Raw genomic sequence first — 20,894 nt, forward strand, 5'->3', positions numbered from 1 at the left:
CTCCAGGGAGATAACTATGTATTTTCTCTTCATTAATAAAGTACAATACAATATCATACTATGAGTGTTTGGATTGACTTTTTTAAAAATAGGTTATAAGCTAAAAGTTAAAAGTCATAAGTGGGCTCTACCCAACTTTTAGCTTATGACTTATTTTTATACTTTTTTAGCCTAAAAATACGTGCTTAAAATATTTTTTATCTTTCTCAAACGCCAATAAGCACTTAAAATAAGTTAATCCAAACACCTTCTATACCACACTATTTCTACTATATTAGAAGAGTGTGTTGGATCGTCGTCCACCCACTCTTCTAATATAGTTAAAAAAAAAAAATTCAGGTGGGGCTCACTCTTCTACAATAGTAGAAGTTAAAAAAATTTAAGGTGGGGTCCACGTGAACAATTAGGAGATAATTTAAAAAAAAAATAAGGTGGGGTCCACGCGAAGAAGTAGGAGACAATTGCAAAAAAAATAATTAAGGTGGGATCCACGTGAAGAAGTAGGAGACAATTGCAAAAAAATAAAATAAAAAAATAGGACATTTAAATAATGATAATAAGTTCAAAACATGGTAAAGGTATGCTTAGAGAAAATTTAAAGAAGAGAAATTCATGAAAAAAAAATAACGATTTAAATTGAACACAAAAACCGCTAAAGAAGTCATAAAACCAAAAGATTTAAAACTTATACCAGACACATACGGCTCACATAAATAATGAGGAATAACATCAAGAAGACGAAATATAAACGGTCAAGAAACGTATACACATATTTTCTTAAAATGATGAAGTTGGTCTATACTTAAAAATTTAAGACCACAACAGATGCTAACACATGAAAGCGCTTTTCAGTATTGTTGAGTAGAAAGAGATGATGAGATGAAACCCGATAGGAGAAGGTGTATTTCAAATCTTTCAATTGGAGAACCAAACCAGAAAAGTCATATATGAAAGAGCGGACTAAGTAAAATAATTTATTAATATTTTTAATTAATTGAATTATAATACATTCTTTAATAAAAATTTCATAATTATATTACTAAAAGGTACTCACTCTGTCCTAATTTATGTGACATAATTTGATTAGGTATGAAGTTTAAAAAAGAAAGGAAAGATCTTTGAAACTTATGGTCTAAAATAAGTCATAAATATTTATATGAATTTAAATTATTTCATTAAAGGTAAAAGGAAAAATTTCAAATTAAATAATTTCTAAATATAAAAATATATCATTTTTTAAAAAATAGATTAAAAAAAAAATATGATACTATTTTTTATATTGGGCCGTGCTAGCAAGGGCTTTCTGTACGTTAAGAAACCATGGGTAACGACCATCCAAACAAGAGGCTAAGTTTTTGGAGAAGTGTGTTCACGTGGCAGGGCCATAAAACAAATTTCCGTAGATGATATATCGACAGACCGTAAACCCCAGTCGCCGCGCGAACCTCGTCACAGACCCAGCTGATCTATTTTTTTTTTTTTTGAAGTTTGTGAAATAACCAATTGACGATTTTAAAGAAGAAGAGAAATGGCAAAGACCAAGCATCAAAAATCGAAACCCAACAAACAATCCCATGTACGTTATGTTCCCTTCAATAATAATCTATACTTTTTCTTCTCTACTGTTTCCCTTTAGTATTTGTTAATCAAATTTATTTGATGGGTCTAAATGAGATTTTACCAGATGTCAGTTAACAAATGATTGAGTGTGCTTCCCAATTTTGCCTGTTTGGCCAAGCTTTCAAAATCTGTTTATTTTAAAAAGTGTGTTATTTTGTCAGTATTGTTTTTCGAAATAGTATTCTGGCGAAGAATAGCAGTTTGTGTTTAACTAATTTATTTGATTGGAATACAGCACTCCGAGCTTGGTGAATGTTACAGAAGTTCTTCCGGGGAAAATTGTACTTTGTTTTTAACTTCTGAAAAACAGCTTCCGCTACCATTTAAAAAGTCTTATTTTTTCTCTAAAAGCTTGGCCAAACACCGCAACTTTCTCAAATAAGCACTTTTGGCCACACATGCCAGTCTATGTGCTTTTTTGTCTATGTTACTGTCCTTGTGTTGATGCAACGCCGATGCGACAGGCTAAAAAGCACGGAAAGCAGGCTGATATTTCTGAATTTCGAGCTCAGCTTGATGCATTGGGCTTAAAGATTATTCAAGTGACGGCAGATGGAAATTGTTTCTTCAGGTTTGTTCTTAGTAAGATTGCCCTTTTTCTACATATTGGTCAGTTTATTTGGAGTTGTATCAGAATCAGAATGAATGTGTATGTGAATTCAATGTACATTTATAGTTTTTGGTTTACAGATGCACAAGACATCATGTGAATCTATATTAAAGTCCCATTTGGTTACCCTTGTATTTCTAAGTATGTCAAATATCCCACATTGTTATGAATCCTGTAATGGACTTGGTAGACCAAAAAAGTAATAACATAGTCAATGATGGACTTGGGCCTGAGGTGAAGTTGAGGCCGAACAAGAGAACTAAACAGCCCAACAATAGAGTGGATTTACTCTGGGATCCGGGTTAAGCAAAGTTAGCACGTTAAAGGGGGCAAGTGGCCTAATGAAGGGGTTATGTGTATTGTTGAGTGCTAAGTTACCCGGACTCTTTGAAAGTGTTGCCGCACCCGTGTCGGATCCTCCAAAAATACACTACTTTTGAAGGGTCCGACACGCACCCCACGACATTTTTGGAGAGTCCGAGTAACTTAGGTTGAGTGAAGTGTCTGATTTCTCTCATCTCCATTCTTAGTCTGAGCTTCTCATTCCCATTCTATCTATCCTTGTATTTTCAATTCAATCTTTCCATTCAATTGTTAGTGTCTGCAGTATTTTACATAATATTGAGTTGAATTGTAATTTCTTTTTCATTGATGAAGTAATTTGTAAACCGGTTCGTTATACACATCGGTTGGGTATGGGTTCTTTGGTCTCTTCATATGGTCTTGGTTTTCGAGCTGATTGGGGTTGTGCCCTTCCTTGTTCTAATAAGAGAGAGGGAAAGATGCTAGGCACACTCTTATTTAAACCTTTCCAATCTCTCTTAGCTCCCAACCCAATTCCAATTCTTCCTTATCTCTTGAGCTAGCTTTTGGGATTGATTTAGGCCCAAGATCCATTTCATATCATGGTATCAGAGCCTGATCCATCCCTTTCACGGTTTACCTGATGTTGGGCGTCCGTTTTATTTTGTCCACGCTTAAGATGTCCGGTCCTGGGCGTGCGGGGATGTGAAATATCCAACATCTGGTGGGTATGGGTTCTTTGGTCTTGGGAAATTCTCACCTTTTAAGCTAGTTTTTGAGGTTGAATTAGGCCTAAAGTCCATTTCTTATCAAAGTGATGTATTGATTAGTGAATATGCAGTAAGTTCTTGGGATTTCCATGATACATGTTATAGTAACTGGAGCTGGAATAAAGGCTAATTAATCATCGTGTTTATGCAGGGCATTAGGTGATCAGTTGGAAGGCAATGAGGAGGAGCATGAGAAATATCGGGATATGACTGTAAAATATATCAGGGTATGTGTTTCCTTAGAAGGCTTGATTGTGCTTCAATGTACTATCAGGTGACATGGAATGATTTTCACGCAATCTTGTCCATTGAAGGCAAGATACACTTATGATACGCCCAGGAACGGTTTTTTGTACCTATCATGTTAGTGTTATGTGTATTATGGTTGCGATTATCCTATTGTATGGAAAACATTGGTAGAAGAGGGATATCGGGGTCAAATTAAAATTTTGGATGGATTACTGCATAATTAGCAAAATCTGGAAGTAAGAAAGAATAAGAAAGCCTGGAATGCTAGGGATAAGAGGTAGAACAGATTAGAAGGTGTTAAACTTGTACTGAACTAGGTATTCAGACACATGCAATTTCACAACTACTACCAAGGGTTTCATATGAGATCCCGAAAGAGGAAGGGTAGGAGCGGTTTTGGGATTTCAAAGAATAAGGTGATTTATGGTTAACAAATAATATAAGAAGTGCAGTCCAGTCTTATTCTCTGAAGGTTTGCATTTTTCTGTGGTATCTGCATTTGATATGTCGAGACTATATAGTTTAAAAATGTTGGTCACAAGGGATACACTTTCTAAGTTTATTAATATACTCTAAAAAACCTTAATTAAGACAACCAAAAACTCCTGAACAGATGGTAGATCTTTTAGGCTCTTTGTAATCTTCTTTTCCTTTCTCTGTAATTCTCTTTTGGGTTGCCAGCATATCTTTAATGCCGAGGAGTACAACATTACCAATTTCAGGAAAAAAAAAAAAAAAAAAAAAGACAACCAAAAACTCCTAATTTAGTTGAGGATTGAGGATGTATTCAGCGGGTTCATATAATCAATTCAAACTAGTTTGGTTCTGAGGCACAAATGATTGATATGATAGATGGATTTTGGGTAAAAAATATGCAAGGACATAATCTCTAACTGCATTGAGATTCTTAGTCGGATGGGATCAATTACAGTTCTACCAAGGAGATTCCATTTTGACAAGGCGAGACGTAGCAGCTTAGAATCTTAAGTTTCTTCAACACCTACTGTTTTTATCCCCTTTTCTTTTTCCCCTCTCAAGTATCTACCTTTATTCTCTTCTTTGAGCTTATATCCCATTATTTCTCACCAAAGTCGCTACCTCCGCCACTCTTCTCTATATTATACTCTGACAAATGCCACATTCGGTCCAGGATGAACTGAACCATGCTTGTGACATTTTTGTCGTATTTTAATAGATAGTTCTCTCCTATGACTAATGTGCAGGGTGGGTTGGGGAGAGGGGTGGTGGAATCTCTGTTTGTGGGACCTAATAAAAAAGAAAAACAAAAAAAGCAATAAGATTGGTGTGTTTTGAAGCTTGGGCAGTTGAGCAACTTGCATAATCAATTTGCAATCTTGCAAATTGGCAAAGTAGGCGTACAACCAATTTAATTGGTTATGGTGAGCAGCAAAAACTCTATAAATGGAGAAACTGCTTCCTCATTTCATCACACCAATTCAGAGAGAAATATAGAGAGTTGAGAGCAGTTCACAGGCAGAGATAGAAAATAGTCTATGAAAAAAAAAAGAGTGTAATTGGTTTTATAGTGAGGTGTATAAAGTAAAGAGGGTGGTTTCTTTTGAATAACAAGGAGCCCAGGTCTTTGTAGCGTGGAGAATGTAATACTCGAGAGGAGCAATACAATACCACTATAGTGAAAAATTTAACACCCTGGGCAGTCTCAAAAGACTACTATGGATTCAAAGAAACAATCCTCTTTATTTTGTACACGTCACTATAACACACCTCACACTCTTTAATTTTGCACAGACTATTTCCAATCTCTGTCTATAACCTGCTCTCAATTCTCTTTATATTTCTCTCTGAATTGGTGTGATGAAATGAGGAAGCAACTTCTCTACTTATGACCTTTATTTTTCTTTCTTTACAAATGGACATTGGTTTGGAGTTTTTAGTTCTGTTTAAACTTAGAGTGCAAAATTATTGATTTATTAATTTTTTTGGGACATTTGGTATCAAGTTTTTGAACTAATTATTGTTCTGATAGTCATGATGCTTGTTAGCCAAATGCTCTCTTATATGGAGATATTACTTGTTTTCAGCAAGCTCTTTTGATTCAGAAATGTTTAGTCGTAAATCATAATTACTGGTAAACTCAATTGCAACCTGTTTTAGTTATGAATTTTTATCACAATTCGCACTAGTAGTCAAAGCTGGAATAGATTGAAAATAACCTAGAATTTTTGAGCTGATTGAGGAAAATCGTTCTTTCTTAAAGAACATCCTGTATTTTGAGATGTTGTTGATGTGACTGTGTGGTGAAGTTTAAACATATGATTGTCGATGGCACATGATGAACCGTAGCACAAAACATTACTTTTGTCTTAGTTCTTATATCCTACATCTGCTGTTATGTCATGTTCTCTAGTACTTAGAACACCGAATCTGACTAATAGTGGAGCTATTTAACAGAATAACCGTGATACGTTTGAGCCTTTTATTGAAGATGATGTACCATTTGATGAATATTGTGAGTCCATGGAGAAGGATGGCACTTGGGCTGGACATATGGAACTACAAGCAGCTTCTCTTGTTACTCATACAAATATATGCATTCACCGAGTATGTCTTCTCTCCCTACTTAATCCCTCTGATACGTATAGTCAGTTCTTGATACTATAGAACACCTATTTTTTTAAACATCAAAGTTGCTCACTTCATAATGCTCTGACCTGATGTTCAAGGGATCTTAGACTGACTGATTATTTAAATCTAATGTGGACAGCATATGTCACCTCGCTGGTACATACAGAATTTTGACAACCGTGAATATCGGATGCTTCATCTGTAAGTGTGGAAAGAATATGACATTTTAGTTTTCACTTGCTTATGCTTTTGTATGGTCTTGAAACCCTCCATTGCATGATTTTCTTTAGTTGTTTATCAGGAATGTCCCTTAGCTGGAGAATTGTTGGAGGACTGATACGACTCCTTTTCATTACTACACTTATATCATTTAGAATTGACATTTGTGGTAGATGAATTTAATATATTAGCTGTTGGAGAATAAAAGACCTCTATGTGGAATAGACAAGCTAGTACTTTAGTGAACTTAAAAGTTGTTTTATTTTGTTCTGGGTTTACTTTCTCTGGGACCAGTCTAAATTTTGTATATTCTAACTACATCCATATAGAGTAAAAAGAGGATCGCATGGTCGTAATTTATAATTTAACTGAACGAGTATGAGCACGATCGCTATGGTGCTAATCTATGATATGCGCCAATGCTTGATATCTAGTTCTATCTCCTCTTTCTTGAAGCTTCTGTTCTGTCAAAGACCCAGCTGAATGTTGCAATCTTGTTCCTCCATCAGTACTCTCCTCTCCTAGTTGTTCTCATGCTTACTGGTTATTTCTTCACTTCAGAGTCTTCGTTTGTTTTGTTTTGGGGTGGGGGGGTTGGGGGGGGGGGGAGTAGATGGCGGAATTCTCGTTTCGCCTGGTAAAAAAAAGCTTTATGGAGATCATTCTCTTTTTGCTATTACAAGCGTTCTGTAAAAGTTCATGACAAGTGATGTAATTTTTCCAAGTACTTGATCCTGCTACCTGGATATCTCCGTCTCTCCCTCTCCTTTCTTGTGCATGCACACAGGTGTTGCTTGCAGTAAGGGAATCGGAGAAAACCAAGAAACTCATTTTAAATACTACTTTTTTTTCCTTACTTTTTCTTAATCTGTGTTTGCCTTGCTTTTCAAGTAGTTGTAAAGTTCACAACATTCTATCTCTTTGGTTGCTTGGGGGATTTAAGGTTATTATTCAGTACCCCTTCTTTTCTCTTGTTCCAAGGCAAGACTTAAATCCTATATGGATAGACACGGTCTTGCAAAATAGCAGACAGTTCAAGTTTTATAAGCAGCTTGGACACCCTTCCCTCCTCGTTTGTTTCTCCTCAACATTAATGTCTCTTTCTTTCTCCATTGTGGAGTGTCCGGTGTGTCTAGCTTTTTGCTGTACCGGCGATTGACAGACTGTTTTGGTCCATTTCATTAAATAACAAAGGACACTTCCAGATCATGTAGAGGCTGACCTCCACTTCGTATTTGTTAATAAATAATTGATTATTAGCAGCACGAATGATTATAGTGGTGGCCTCTTCAACCCTCCGAGATAATTGGTTGTCTACTGAAACAAGAGCCACTTATTTGGGTTAAAAGGAACATCCTTTGGCTTTTCTTCTGTGCTTCTTTTCCCCTTCATCCATTACTTCTTGGCCCCTTCTTCTATTTTTCACACATTTGTTGCCTGACTTTCTAATTTACTGTCAGTTCATATCATGACGGAGAGCATTACAACAGCGTCCGGCTGAAGGAAGACTCTTGCACTGGACCAGCTAGCCCAATTATTATCAAGGTTTACAGCATTTCAAGTTTTCGTATTTATTGTGAAGGATTAGCAATATTATAACAATAAGTTGGGATTTCTTGCAAGAATTCTAATAACCTTCAGTTATTTAAAAGGCTGATGCTGATCTTTCAGCAAAATCTCGTGAAGTTATAGCTGCTGCCAAGTCTAAGGGAGACACTGGTAGGAATATTGTTCAAGTAGGATCAGTCAAAGTGGTTATGGCTGGAAGTGGGTGTGATGACAGAGAAAAAGTGAAACAGGTCATTTGCCAATAGCTCTTTCCTTGTTCGATGATGTGGAACTTGTTGAGCATTGAAAGAAACCTACGTATCTCTGTACTTGATAGCTGTTTCTTATTTATCTGTTCTTCTCTAGGTTTTACAACAAGTTGGTGGTGATGTTGATGCTGCATTAGAATTTCTAATTGCAGAACAAGGATCCGAGGACCAGTTAAATGCAAATGATAACATTTCTTGTCTGGCAAGCACTTCACAAGGTAATGGCCAGTCAGTTCTTTTCCACTTGCTTTTAAAGTGATTATGCCTATTTCATCTCGCTGAGACTGCAGTCATGGTAAATTCTGGTTTGCATAATCATCAGGGACTCCCAAGCTCATGAGTTTTTGACAAATAAAAATAGAAACAGGATGGCTTGTTATTCGTGTCAACCTTTGCATATGTAGATATTCAAATTTTAATGAACTTCATTGGAGAAATACGGACTTCTGTCCATATGGTAGTCGGTTGCCCAGGATTAACAGTGAAACATCTTTGGTGACACATTTTCCTTTTCCTCATTTTCTCTACTTCTATTGGGTTTGAGTTTTGAGGCCTATTCATCTTATCCAAGTTCACTAACCTAGTTTAAATTTATAGATTTTGTAGCTATGCGAGTAATACTTGAACTTAACTTCAGGATTAGAAATAATAGAAAGAAATTTAGAAAATTGTGGTCGAGGAGGAACTTGTTTAACTCTTCAAATAGTAACTAGTTCGAACAAAAGGTTGATAATATGTAGTCAGAATTTTACTTTGTAGAAGTTACAGAACCATTCATTTTACTTCATGCTTTGCTAGTTGACTTTCTTGACCTAATTGAAAAAGCCAAAACAAGTTTCCCCTTTCTTTCTCTTCTTCACCTCTTCCTACTGCTATGAGAAATCCGTCTGCATGAGAAGGAATCTAGATGTGTCCATCCTAGATAGTGAGAGCTCTGGGATTTAGGTAGAAAGCTTTTTCTCCTATACACTCTGTAATGTTTGACATGCTATCATTGTCCCTTTTTGGGGTTGCCTAAATGCATAGTAGGAGGCAAAATACATTTTTGATTACCTTGTGTTCTAGCTATGAAGATGAAGTATTCTTTTTCATCCAGCTGTCATTATTGTCATAACTTTTTTAGGTGGATACTCTTTCTACGTTCTCTTTGATAATGGTTCTCACTCTGGGGAACCCATCCTTCTCATGCTTTTGTGCTCCGTGAGCTGATGTGTATTCTTAGCCCAGGCTCTGTAAAGGTGACCCCTTTCCAATCACCAGTTACTCCAGCAATATTTAGGGCTTGCTGGGTTGGGAAGAAACACCTTTATGTTATGAAATCCACTTAATGCTACCAGAATTTTGTCAGAGAGAGAGAAAGGGGTCACAAGTTTTTGTTGTGCCCATTAATTGATAGGCAAGATACATTCCCATAAACAAACACTTGGAAGTACCTTTCTATTGCGTCTATCATGGACGCGGAAACTGGTATAGTTTTGTCTTTACTTTTGGTGCCAGCACTTTGTCTTCTTAACCTTTTCATTCTTTCTAGGGTCTCCAGGAGAGCATGATACCAAATCTGGAGACTCACCTTGTGAAAAAGGTTCCTCTGACTGTCTTGCAAAAGGAGCTTCTGATAAACATACCTCCCAGGAAGATGAAAAGGTAAACAACCTGAATTCTTTTGTATCTTTTTAAAATATATGTTGATTTTTTTCTTTTGTTCATATCTAATTGGAAACTTGACTTGGATTTAGTTACTAAGACCACCAAAACTTCATCTTCTTTGATGCTGTAGAAAATTCCAAGAAATAAGGCCTGTCCCTGTGGTTCAAAGAAGAAATACAAGTCTTGCTGTGGATCAGTTGCTGGGAAGCAACCCACTAGCTATACAGTGTATGGTTGTCACAGACTACCTTTGTTTTTGGTTATTCCTGAGTGTTTGTTGAAGCCTCATTGATCTTGTGAATTTGTTTTTGCGGTAATTGTTTTTCTACAACTTAATGCCGTTAGCTTGTTGTAACTTATGGGATGCTATTAGAGTTCTGCTTGTTCTATGCATGGGTTTATCTTCTTCTACTATGCATATGTTTGGACTAGATTGTATTTGGAATAAAGTCTACAAGGATATCTTGGAGAGCTATCGATATGAAAATTTGAAATTGTGTTCTCTAAGCCCTAAGGTGATTCGTGCATGGAGGACATATTTTGCTCGTGAATTGTAAATATGGCTTCTAGCACAGCCTCTGTGCTAAAGATATATAAGTGGATTAGTGGGCTCTCCATATTATGAAGTTTGACAGCACAAGTATGGCAATATAGCGATAAATTGAAGAGACACATCATCTATCTTTCCACCCGTTTTCTTTGGATTAAATTCAGAAAAATCCCCTATATATTGTTGGGTTTGAAGTAAATATAATCAACTGCAGCATCTTCTGTTTCCTAATTAACTTAATGTTCTGGGCACTTGGATTTCCGTTTCTCTTTATTTTCTCATGCAATGGTATATTTTTTCAGCAACCATACAATGGATTATGGAAAGGGTCGGAGAGACAAAAAGCAAGGCAAGAAAGTTCCACCTGTCAATGTTACGAGTTCAAAACAATCTGATGCAAGGCCACCCGACATGGGCGCGCTTTGTATATAGTCAGTATTTTGAGGTACTTTCTGGCTATAATTAATTCTGCCCATGCTCTATTATTTCGACATTCTTTTTATCTTTATGGTCACTGATCAGGATTTGGTTTATGCGGCATATAGCTTAAAAAATTGAGGCAACACTGGTTATCCTGATTGTTGAATTTTTTGGTTGATTCCCTAGCTAGTTTTGTCAATTAGCACAACATTATTTGCAAATAGCATGGATCATGAAATCTCGTCTTGTATACTGTTGGTTAATTAATGCATAACTATGGAAAAATGCCGACTCAAAGCAGATCCTGGTGTTAACCCATGGTCATTGGGAGCTTCTCTATATTGAAGGGGAGGGAGGAAAGGGGAGAGGAGCGAGGTGGGAGGAAACCTGATGACCCAAAAATTTGACGAGCGGTTGGTGCGTAGATAATTCCTGCTCGTACTTTGTGAAATTCTAGTACAAATATTGATATCGTCCCATAGAGATTGAGAACTCTATGCTACGGACTAATAATATTTTGACTACTATTTGAGAGAATCAAATTGATGCAAGGAGAGTGTTTTGAAATTTAAGTTACTTAAATCGAAAAAAAAAACCACTTCCGGAAGATTTATATTTAAAAAGAGTTGGGAATCATGGAATTCACTTGATAATATTACTAAAATCTCAACTTTTACATGTATTTCTCTTTAGAATAATTGCTTATTGGTTATACAAGTATATTTGGCTCACTTAGAAATAATCAATTAATAACACTCCGTGAGGTTATGTAAATAAATTGATATAGACCGAGTGACGATTAAACATAAATAATGTTCTTTCCTGAAAGGTGCTGAAAGATAGTAAAAACCTCTTGTGATTATTTTAACTGCAAATCAATAATCTTGCCTGCAACAGTTTCTCCGTGAGAATTAAAACGGAAGCAAGCAAGATTAAAGAAGTGGAATGGTAGATCAATAAAAATCACTCTCACTCTACTATTTTACCCATTAGTTATCATATATTAATTTTGGTTCGTGAGAATTACAAAATTAATATAAAAATAACTTAGAGAGAGGATAGATAGATGTGATAATAATAATTAATAAAAACTACCATTCTAGCACCATATAAGAAATGGAAATCAAAAGCTTCAGGTCAAGCATGTAGTTAAATTGAGATTATATTATAAATATATCAAGCTTAATCAACTATCCCAACAAAAAGAGATTACTCCATTAAGGAGTACTTAAATTTCACAAAAGAAAGGAATTCTAGAATGTTGTCAATATTCTTAGAAAATCCGAAAATTACAAGGAGAAATGGAAATAGATAAAGAGAGAAGGGAAGACCAAAGCTAGAGAAAAGTGGCTATTTTGCAACTTCCATCTTGTGACAATCATAAGAAAGAACTAATAACTTGGAGTGGAACACAACTCTTTTGAAGTCACTATTAAACTTAATCACTACTATTGAAATAAACAAGTAATGTCTATTACCTTCTATTAATCCAACAAAACACTTCAGCATTTCTAGTTCATGTACACCGCAATTTGATGCCATATCCCAAAGTCACAGTGTTGATATTTGCAGATCTTCTTTATATAAGAAGAATATCAATAAGTGTTTTAATAGTTCATGTGATGTAGTTTCTCACCTTTACATATAACCTTTTAATTTAAGAAGTTACCTCCCGATGCTTCAATATAATGGAGGATCGACGCATCGGGTATGTATTTGTTCCTTTCTCTCTCATGATCAATATCTTCTCCAAGACAAAGCCAAAACATTTAGTATACATTAACTCAAAAGTTAAAAACAACACTAATACTTGAAACATAATATTCACATTAACTTAGAAGTTAGCTATTTACATGCCAACGTTATTTAAACGTTGACCACTCTTATCGCTGGCACCAACAAAAGCTTATACCTGCCAGCAAGCGGTTCTTTAAACGTTCAAATTCTTCACAGCTAACACCAACAATACCAACAAAAACTTTTCCCCGTTAGCTGGATAGCAACTTGATCCTAGATAATATAAACAGAGACTTATACCTACCAACTATATCGTTAAACAACAATAGATAATAAAATATCAATAGCAGCTATTTCCATTGGTTCAAAAGCACTTAATTCTCTCCTCACTGAAACGATTCATTCTCCCGAATGAACTACGTCGCTAAAGGGATGCTTACTCTTTTCATTAATCTTCATCAACCAAGTGAACCTCTTCCTCTACATTAGAGGAAACATGTCCCTTTTTTACAATTTGTTTCTCTCCAGCAACTTCTCTTGCTTTTTTTGCTTTGTTACTTGATTGTCCAGCTTCATTTATCATTGGTGCATCATTGCTAGGCGGAAAATATTGTAAAGGTCACCAAAAGTTGTGATTTGATCAAGATCAGGCAATCTACTGAAAATATTGCTAATTTTAGTTGACAATGGATCTGAAATGTTTGGTTCAGCAGGGGGTGGTGGTGGCTGGTTTGATTCATCAACTACTGGTGGCGGTTGGTTTAAAAGTTCAACAATGTTAAAAAGTTGTGGAATAGGAGTAAGAGATGGATCTTCCTATACAAGTGCGGGAAAAATTGGCGGCAGATTGAGAAATCCCCAAAGTATTCCCATAGTGCGCGTCATGTTGGAGAAGTCACAAATAATACTAGAATTATACACTATGTCTTGCATCGGGATGTGTTCAAGACTTCAAGTCGATGCAACTCTCGCTCTACTTTTCCTGTTTCTCACTCTTACACATATAAGATTCATCATTAGTGACCAAGGGTCGAAGCAATTTCTACTGTTAGAATATGAATAGGAATAGGATTTCTATATGGTATCCTACTTGGAAAAAGATTAGGATACAGTGCCTATAAATAGGAATCGATGTAATGTGGTAAAGACAATTTCAATAATAATTTCTCTCATAGTTTCTCACATGGTATCAGAGCCATAATCACTGTGCAATTTAACAGTGATATCCGGCGGAAAAAAAGGCACTGTGCAATTTCCGGTGCAACTATCTCTGTTTCCGTTGGTGTTGTGCAAAATCCAACACCACCACAAGGTCCAACAACCTCCGGCGACCAAAGCCCAGTAACCATCACCTTGCAACAAGTCTTCCACGCGCGGCCCAGAATTCCGACGAGATCTCACGCACTGGCACGTGAGCGCTTCTCCAACCAGATTCCGGCGAGATTTTTTCTTGGCTTGTGCTCGCCCCTCTGTATCGAACCTACCCCAGTAATATTTTTCCCTGATTTCGAGGAATCTTCGGCGATCAGATCTACTTTTTCTAGTGACAGGACTATTTTTTCCCAGATCTGACTGCAAGTTTTGATTTTTCTGAATTCTGGCAATTTAATTTTTTAGATTTTAGGCTACAAACTTCAGATCTCACAAGATGTCTTCCGGATCTGATATTTTTAGCTCAAAAAACACGGGAATTGGAAATTCAAGTCCTATGATTTCTTCAGAACTCTTAATGAGGAGATCAAAAACCTAACATCATAGTCTTTGAAGAATCGACGAGGAGGTCGGTTTGGAAGATCTCGACTTAAGTGTAGTTATTGTAATAGGCTTGGACACACTCGTGAAGTATACAGATCTCGACCTAAGTGTAGTTATTATAATAGGTTTGGACACACTCGTGAAGTATGCTATTCTCTGCATGGTCGACCACCCAAGAATGCTCATGTTGCTCAGACTGCCACTACAGGCAATCAACAGGTTTATTTATCCAAAGAAGAATATAATGAGTGTCTTCAGTATCGAGCAAGTAACCAGACATCTCCACAAGTTACCTCAATCGCACAATCTAATACCCTTGGATCGTGGGTTGTAGACTCCGGAGCTTCTGATCATATTTTTGGTGATAAATCACTTTTGTCGAATATTGATTATTCACCGTCTCTTCCCACTATTACTTTAGCCAATGGGATCCAAAAGCAAAAGGAGTTGGACAAGCTAATCCCATATCCTCTGTCACTCTAAATTCTGTTCTTTATGTCCCTGGTTGTCCTTTTAATCTTGTATCTGTCAGTCGTTTGACTCGTGCCTTAAATTGTGCCATAATATTTCTTGTGCAGGACCGCAGTACAGGACAAACGATTGGCGTAGGATATGAATTACAAGGCCTTCACTACCTTATCTCTACTCCTAATTCCTCCGTAGCAGGTCTAGTTACGGATCCTCCAGACTTAATTCACAAACGATTAGGACATCCGAGTTTGTTCAAGCTACAAAAGATGGTGCCTAGTTTGTCTAGTCTGTCCAAATTAGACTGAGAGTCATGTCAACTTGGGAAACACACTCGTACTATATTTCCACATAGTGTTAAGAGTCGTGGAGTCTATTTTTTCCTTAGCCTATTATGATATTTGGGGTCCTAGTAGAGTTGGTTCAACCTTAGGATTTCGTCATTTTGTTAGTATCATCGATGGTTATTCAAGATGTACTTGGATTTTCTTAATGAAAGATCGTTCTAAGTTGTTTTTTATATTCCCTAGTTTTTGTGCTGAATACAAAATCAATTTGGTGTCTCTATTCGCACATTTCATAGTGATAATGCCTTGGAATATTTGTCCTCCCAGTTTCAGCAATTTATGACTCACCAAGGAATTATTCATCGGCCACCTTGTCCATACGCTCCTTAGCAAAATGGGGTAGCAGAGAGGAAGAATAGACACCTCATTAAGACTGCTCGCACTTTTCTCATTCAGTCTTATGTTCCGCTGCGTTTTTGGGGTGATGCAGTTCCCACATCTTGCTATTTAATTAATCGGATGCCGTCATCTTCCATTCAGAATCAAATTCCTTATTCGGTGGTGTTTCCTTAGTCACCTCTATACACTCTTCCCCTTCGTGTGTTTGGGAGCACGTGTTGTGTTTATAACATGACCCCTGGTAAAGATAAATTAGCCCATCGTGCTCTCAAATGTGTCTTTCTTAGTTATTCTCGGGTTCAAAAGGGGTATCGTTGCTACTCACCTGATCTTCATCGGTACTTTATGTCAGCTGATGTCACATTCTTTGAGTCTCGACCTTACTTTACATCTTCTTCTGATCATTCTGACATATCTGAGGTCTTAGCTATACCAACTTTTGAGGAATCTACTATTACTTCTACATCTTAATCCACAGCGCCATCTGTCTTAGCCATGCCCATTTTTGAAGAATCTACAGTTACATCTACGTCTCCACCCACATCGTCGCCAATTCTGACTTATCATCGTCGTCCACGTCCAGCATCAGGCCCAGATGATTCATGTCCTGCAGTGGACCCTGCCCCTATTGCGGACTTGTCTCCTGCCCCTATTGCGGACTTGTCTCCTGCTAATCAATAGACGGTTCACTCGTAATACTAACCCCCATTATACCCTTTTAAGTTATCATCGTCTGTCGTCATCCCATTATGCCTTTGTATCATTATTGTCCTCTGTCTCCGTCCGTAAGGTGAAGCACTTTCTCATCCAGGATGGCGACAGGCTATAATTTACGAGATGTCTTCCTTACATGCGAGTGGTACTTGGGAGCTTGTTCCTCTTCCTTCAGGTAATCTACTATCGGTTGTCGTTGGGTTTATGCAGTCCAAGTTGGTCCGGACAGCCAAGTTGATCGGCTTAAGGCTCGCCTTGTTGCAAAAGGGTATACGTAGATATTTGGGCTTGATTACAGTGATACTTTCTCTCCCATGGCTAAAATAGCATTTGTCCGTCTTTTTCTATCCATGGCTATTGTCCGCCATTGGCCTCTTTATCAGTTGGACATTAAGAATGCTTTTCTCCATGGTGATCTTGAGGAGGAAGTCTATATGGAGCAACAACCTGGTTTTGTTGCTCAGGGGGAGTCTAATATGGTGTGTCGATTGCGTCGATCACTTATGGTCGGAAAGAGTCTCCTAGAGCATGGTTTGGTCAATTCAGCACAGTAATTCAGGAGTTTTGGCAGGACTTGCAGTGAAGCAGATCACACTGTGTTTTATCCACAATCTACTCCAGATTTGTGTATTTATTTAGTGGTTTATGTTGACGATATCGTTATAACTAGCAATAATCAAGATGGTATCACTAATTTAAAGCAACATCTCTTTCAGCATTTCCAGACTAAAGATCTCGGTAGACTGAAGTATTTTCTAGGCAACGTCCAGGGCAGGTATTGTTATTTCGCAACGCTAGTATGCCTCAAGACATTCTGAGGTATTAGTTATGCAGGGTTTAGTTATGCAGGTATTAGTTATGCAAGGTTTAGTTATGCAGGGTTTGCTTATGCATGGTTTAGTTATGCATAAATTATTTCTTTGAATGTTTGTTTGTTATATTAAAAGTTAATACGTATTATGTACTTTTTAAATTTAAAATATTTGTTTACAATTATAATTAATATTTTATTTTTTTACAAAATATTATAGTAAAATATTATATTAAAAATTATACAAAAGTATTGTTTAGAAAAGGAAAATATTTAAGTGGGAAGTGATAAGGATACTATTGTCAATTCAACTTTATTCTTAACCAGCTACCAAATGACCCCTTAGGGCATCACAGAGACAAAAGAGTTTCCATTGTATATACTGCTTTTTGTACTTCCTGTATGTCCAAGTTAATTGAAAAATAATCTATTAGTCCTTCGTTGGACCTCTTTATCATAAAGTAGCAGCTGTTCTAGTTCCTGATCAATGAAATTACACAAACTGAGAAGACATTCAGTGTGAAATGGACAGTTATGAATGGGATTTATGTACCTTTTGAGTATAATAATTGAAATAACATGAGGATATAGTCTAGGTATGAATAATCTATGGGAACATTTCTCGGGGATTTCGTGGTTATCAAAAAAAAGAATATGGAAACATTTTTTCTGTCTCATCTTGGTACCTAAGCAGGCTTTGTATCAGAACAAAGTTTATCAAAGAGGCAATGTAAGCATATTTCAGGTCAAAAAGTTGACATTGAGTCGATTCACCCTCTAAAGGTTGTCAATGCAGTCATCAGTTCTTAATGTTTCCTCTTTTCCCTGAGCTTTGCTCAATAGTTTTACTTGTGTAGGAGGAGAGAAATAAAATGTCACTGTCACAGGTGCAGATCGAAACTGATAGCATCTGTCTGTGTTTGGGTTAAACCAGTGCTAGTATATATTTCTTTCATCCAAATAATCCCGTTGATATTGTAGCTAGTTTAGTAACTTGTTCATTAGATGTATCAGGCCTATACTCACTGTTTTCAAACAAATAATACTATGTAGGTTTTCCATGTTCATACTCTCTTCTACTCTGCAATAGAATATGGATTGGATGTCACATCTTTCCTATGGGTGGCTCTCAAACATGATCTGGAGGCTTGATCTCCTAAAGTACCGTACTTCCTATTTCGTTGTTGCTGATTGAACTGTATTCTGCTTTGGAGGACCATAAGATGCTACAGTGGGTTGTGATCCAAGGACTTGATTCATTGGAAGTGAGAGAACGTAGCTGTGAGGATCCAAGAGGAATTTGAATCAACTGATTATTGATTTGTGAGGAATGGACTTCCGTTCATGTTTGGGTTTACCTCGGTATTGGATGGTGCAACTCGCGGATCCTATTTTACACTCTTCAACACATGTGGTTTCCGGTCCTATCTTAATTACTCAGTTCCTTTGGTTGTTTGGAGTGAGAAGCGAAATCATTTTGGAGAACAGTGGCCTTACACAACAAAATCCAGCATTTTATACTGAGGTATTGAACTAAAAGCAATATGTGAGTATTGGAGAAATCAAATTGGTTGCAAGTAGAACGCTTGTTGGTGCCTTAACAGCAGTTTTCCCCGTCATAGACTGGTCATATTGTTAGCTTTTAAATGGCGTCAATTTTTTTTATTTTTAAAACTTCTGTTATGTTCAAGTTTTGCTTTAAATATAGGGAACTTGGAATGTTTCCTTCAAGTCATTGGTGTAGTTGAAGTTATTTCAACATAGTATATCCTCCGATATCCACGTTTCTTAGGATTTATATTGTACATCGACGGTCTAATTGATTTTCACTATCAATGTAACTTTACTTGTGATCGATCACTTCACTTGCTATGTTTCGCTGGCAACAGTTTCATGCTTGCTATAAAAAATTTACCTATAGCTAGCTGTTAAGTGATCTATTAACTACCAGTATTATCTTAGTTAAACTCATATTTCAGACGCTTAGTAGTTGATGTCTTTAATGTGATGATTGATCTGTTGTCTACCACCTGTTTCGTGGAACAAATTTGTCCTTTCAAAGCCTTGTTTACTTATGTTACAAGCTCATTTAGCATCCACAGGTATCTTATCTTGTGTTTTTATTATACAAAATTGTTGGTTCGAAGGCATCAGTTTTTTTTTTTTTTTTTTAAATTTCCAGGATAAGTGTCCTGGGGTGTTGTATATCATTTTATGCAAACACAAAAGAAGGGGAGGGCCAGACTATACAAACACAGATTGCAAGGCAATCTAGCAAAAAGGAGAATGTTAAAACTAGTTAGCTATACATTCTCTAATATACATTAGACCTATACACTTTAGCTCACAAAAAAATTAGCTTTGTCATATCTTATCCTCATGCTAGGCATTTGACTCTTGTCTAAGTAGTAAGCACCAAAGGCCCCTCTTGGCATCTGTTGAAGGTTATGACTCAATGATGGATTCTCCTTAGAAGATGCATCAGGTTCAAAGGCATCAGGTTCACATTCGATTTTAATAGTTTCACGGGTTAATTGAAATGGTGATGTTACTGAACTTGCGCAAATTTTTACACAAACGAGAAGTACACTCTGTCAGTAATGGCGGAGCCAGAATTTTCACTAAGGGGATTCAAAAATATAAAGGAGTAAACAAAAGAAGAAGCTAAGGGGGTTCAATATCTATATATTTACATAAAAAAATAATTTTAACTTTGTATATGCAGGGTAATTTTTCATTGAAGTGGGTTGGGGTGAACCCCCTAGCCACCACCTGACTCCGCCCCCGCTGTCAGTGATATATTGGATATTGTATTTGTATTTTTAAATTAGTTTATAATAATGGTAAAAACTTATCGACACCTAGTGTTTACATCGAATCAATTTATGCAAGACGTGTCGTGCATACACGCACTCACACATTATCCCAATGCGTATTTTCAATTTAATTTTTAAATGTTAAAGTTAAATTATTTAGTTCAGTAATTTGAGTGGTACTTTCAATTTCTCACTTTACATTTAATAAGGACTCTAATCCGTATGAAGAGGAAACACCGGAAGATAAGCTTACTAAGCTGCCTTACCAAAGTTGAATATATATTATAATAGAAAATTTCAGAGTCGAACCTAATTTTTAGAGTACAAAGTTATCGATACTTATGCGAGGTAACAAATACCCGGTAGATAATTTAAGTGGACGCAATCTAATCGGACACCACCTATATTAGAAAAAAAATTATGGTGGGTAGCAGGAAAATAATGTAGCCTGCTATATTTGACCAAAGATGTGCCCTTGGTAGTTTAGCCCTAGCTTGCTAGCTAGCCCTAAATGCAGGCTGCTTTAGTGGCTAAAGTAGGTGGTTGTTTGACTAGAATTGTAAGGCGAGGGCAACTAGAGAGGCACCCAATTTTGGCAAGTAACTTCAAATTAATCTTACTCCCTACCTATATTGCTACTTGACAATTGACATTTAGTCCAATAAGTATATGCCGTAACAAATCAATGATCTAATTGATGCCAAACTTATTTATTCGTTTTGCATTTTCCGTATGTAAAAGATGATAAAATTAGTTAATGATAAGGTCCTATGTTTGATAAACAACTTCAAATTATACAAGGTTTATTTGCACATGTAAGTACAGTAACCTTTTCTCACGGTAAAACCGTACACGGTACATATGTACTGATTTATAACATTGGTGTAATAAACTACAACTTTAATGACATTCGTGAAATTAACTCAGTCTTGTTTCCTATTGAACAATAAATATTTACAAGCATATGCACCATTTTTGTGGCCCTCCTATTTTTTTTTTGTTGAAAAAGTTTAATTAATTATCTTAAAATACCTCTAAACTATTTGAAATATTTCAAGGGCAAAATTGGTCATATTTCTATTATTTTGGAACAAC

At 36.4% G+C, this 20,894-nt stretch overlaps 1 protein-coding gene across 3 annotated transcripts; it reads left to right on the plus strand.

The window, feature by feature from the left end:
* The first annotated feature begins 1,332 nt into the window (after positions 1–1,332).
* Positions 1,333–18,856, plus strand: LOC132037740 (OVARIAN TUMOR DOMAIN-containing deubiquitinating enzyme 7). Of its 3 annotated transcripts, XR_009409970.1 has the most exons (13): positions 1,333–1,576; positions 2,085–2,191; positions 3,455–3,530; positions 5,986–6,135; positions 6,299–6,360; positions 7,839–7,923; positions 8,031–8,177; positions 8,293–8,413; positions 9,727–9,839; positions 9,973–10,070; positions 10,695–10,837; positions 16,889–16,947; positions 18,037–18,856. XR_009409970.1 is itself a non-coding variant. In XM_059428346.1 (12 exons), exons 1-11 carry the CDS (start codon positions 1,529–1,531, stop codon positions 10,822–10,824), a joined length of 1,128 nt encoding a protein of 375 aa, XP_059284329.1. In that variant the 5' UTR covers positions 1,334–1,528; the 3' UTR covers positions 10,825–10,837; positions 18,037–18,856. The 3 variants fall into 3 exon arrangements, 2 of the variants coding, with proteins under 2 accessions (XP_059284329.1, XP_059284328.1); XM_059428346.1 differs by lacking the exon at positions 16,889–16,947 and having other exon boundaries at positions 1,334–1,576; positions 9,736–9,839; XM_059428345.1 differs by lacking the exon at positions 16,889–16,947 and having other exon boundaries at positions 1,335–1,576.
* Positions 18,857–20,894: the final 2,038 nt, after the last annotated feature.

The sequence above is a fragment of the Lycium ferocissimum genome, chromosome 11 (genome assembly GCF_029784015.1).
Source record: "Lycium ferocissimum isolate CSIRO_LF1 chromosome 11, AGI_CSIRO_Lferr_CH_V1, whole genome shotgun sequence".
NCBI classification, from domain to species: domain Eukaryota; kingdom Viridiplantae; phylum Streptophyta; class Magnoliopsida; order Solanales; family Solanaceae; genus Lycium; species Lycium ferocissimum.

Bases quoted from the DNA above. Each gene is read 5' to 3' on its own strand.
- LOC132037740 (XM_059428345.1), top strand. From the start codon at position 1,529: ATGGCAAAGACCAAGCATCAAAAATCGAAACCCAACAAACAATCCCAT. The intron at 6,361-7,838 runs GTAAGTGTGGAA...ATTTACTGTCAG, and splicing joins GAATATCGGATGCTTCATCT to TTCATATCATGACGGAGAGC. The intron at 8,178-8,292 runs GTCATTTGCCAA...GTTCTTCTCTAG, and splicing joins ACAGAGAAAAAGTGAAACAG to GTTTTACAACAAGTTGGTGG.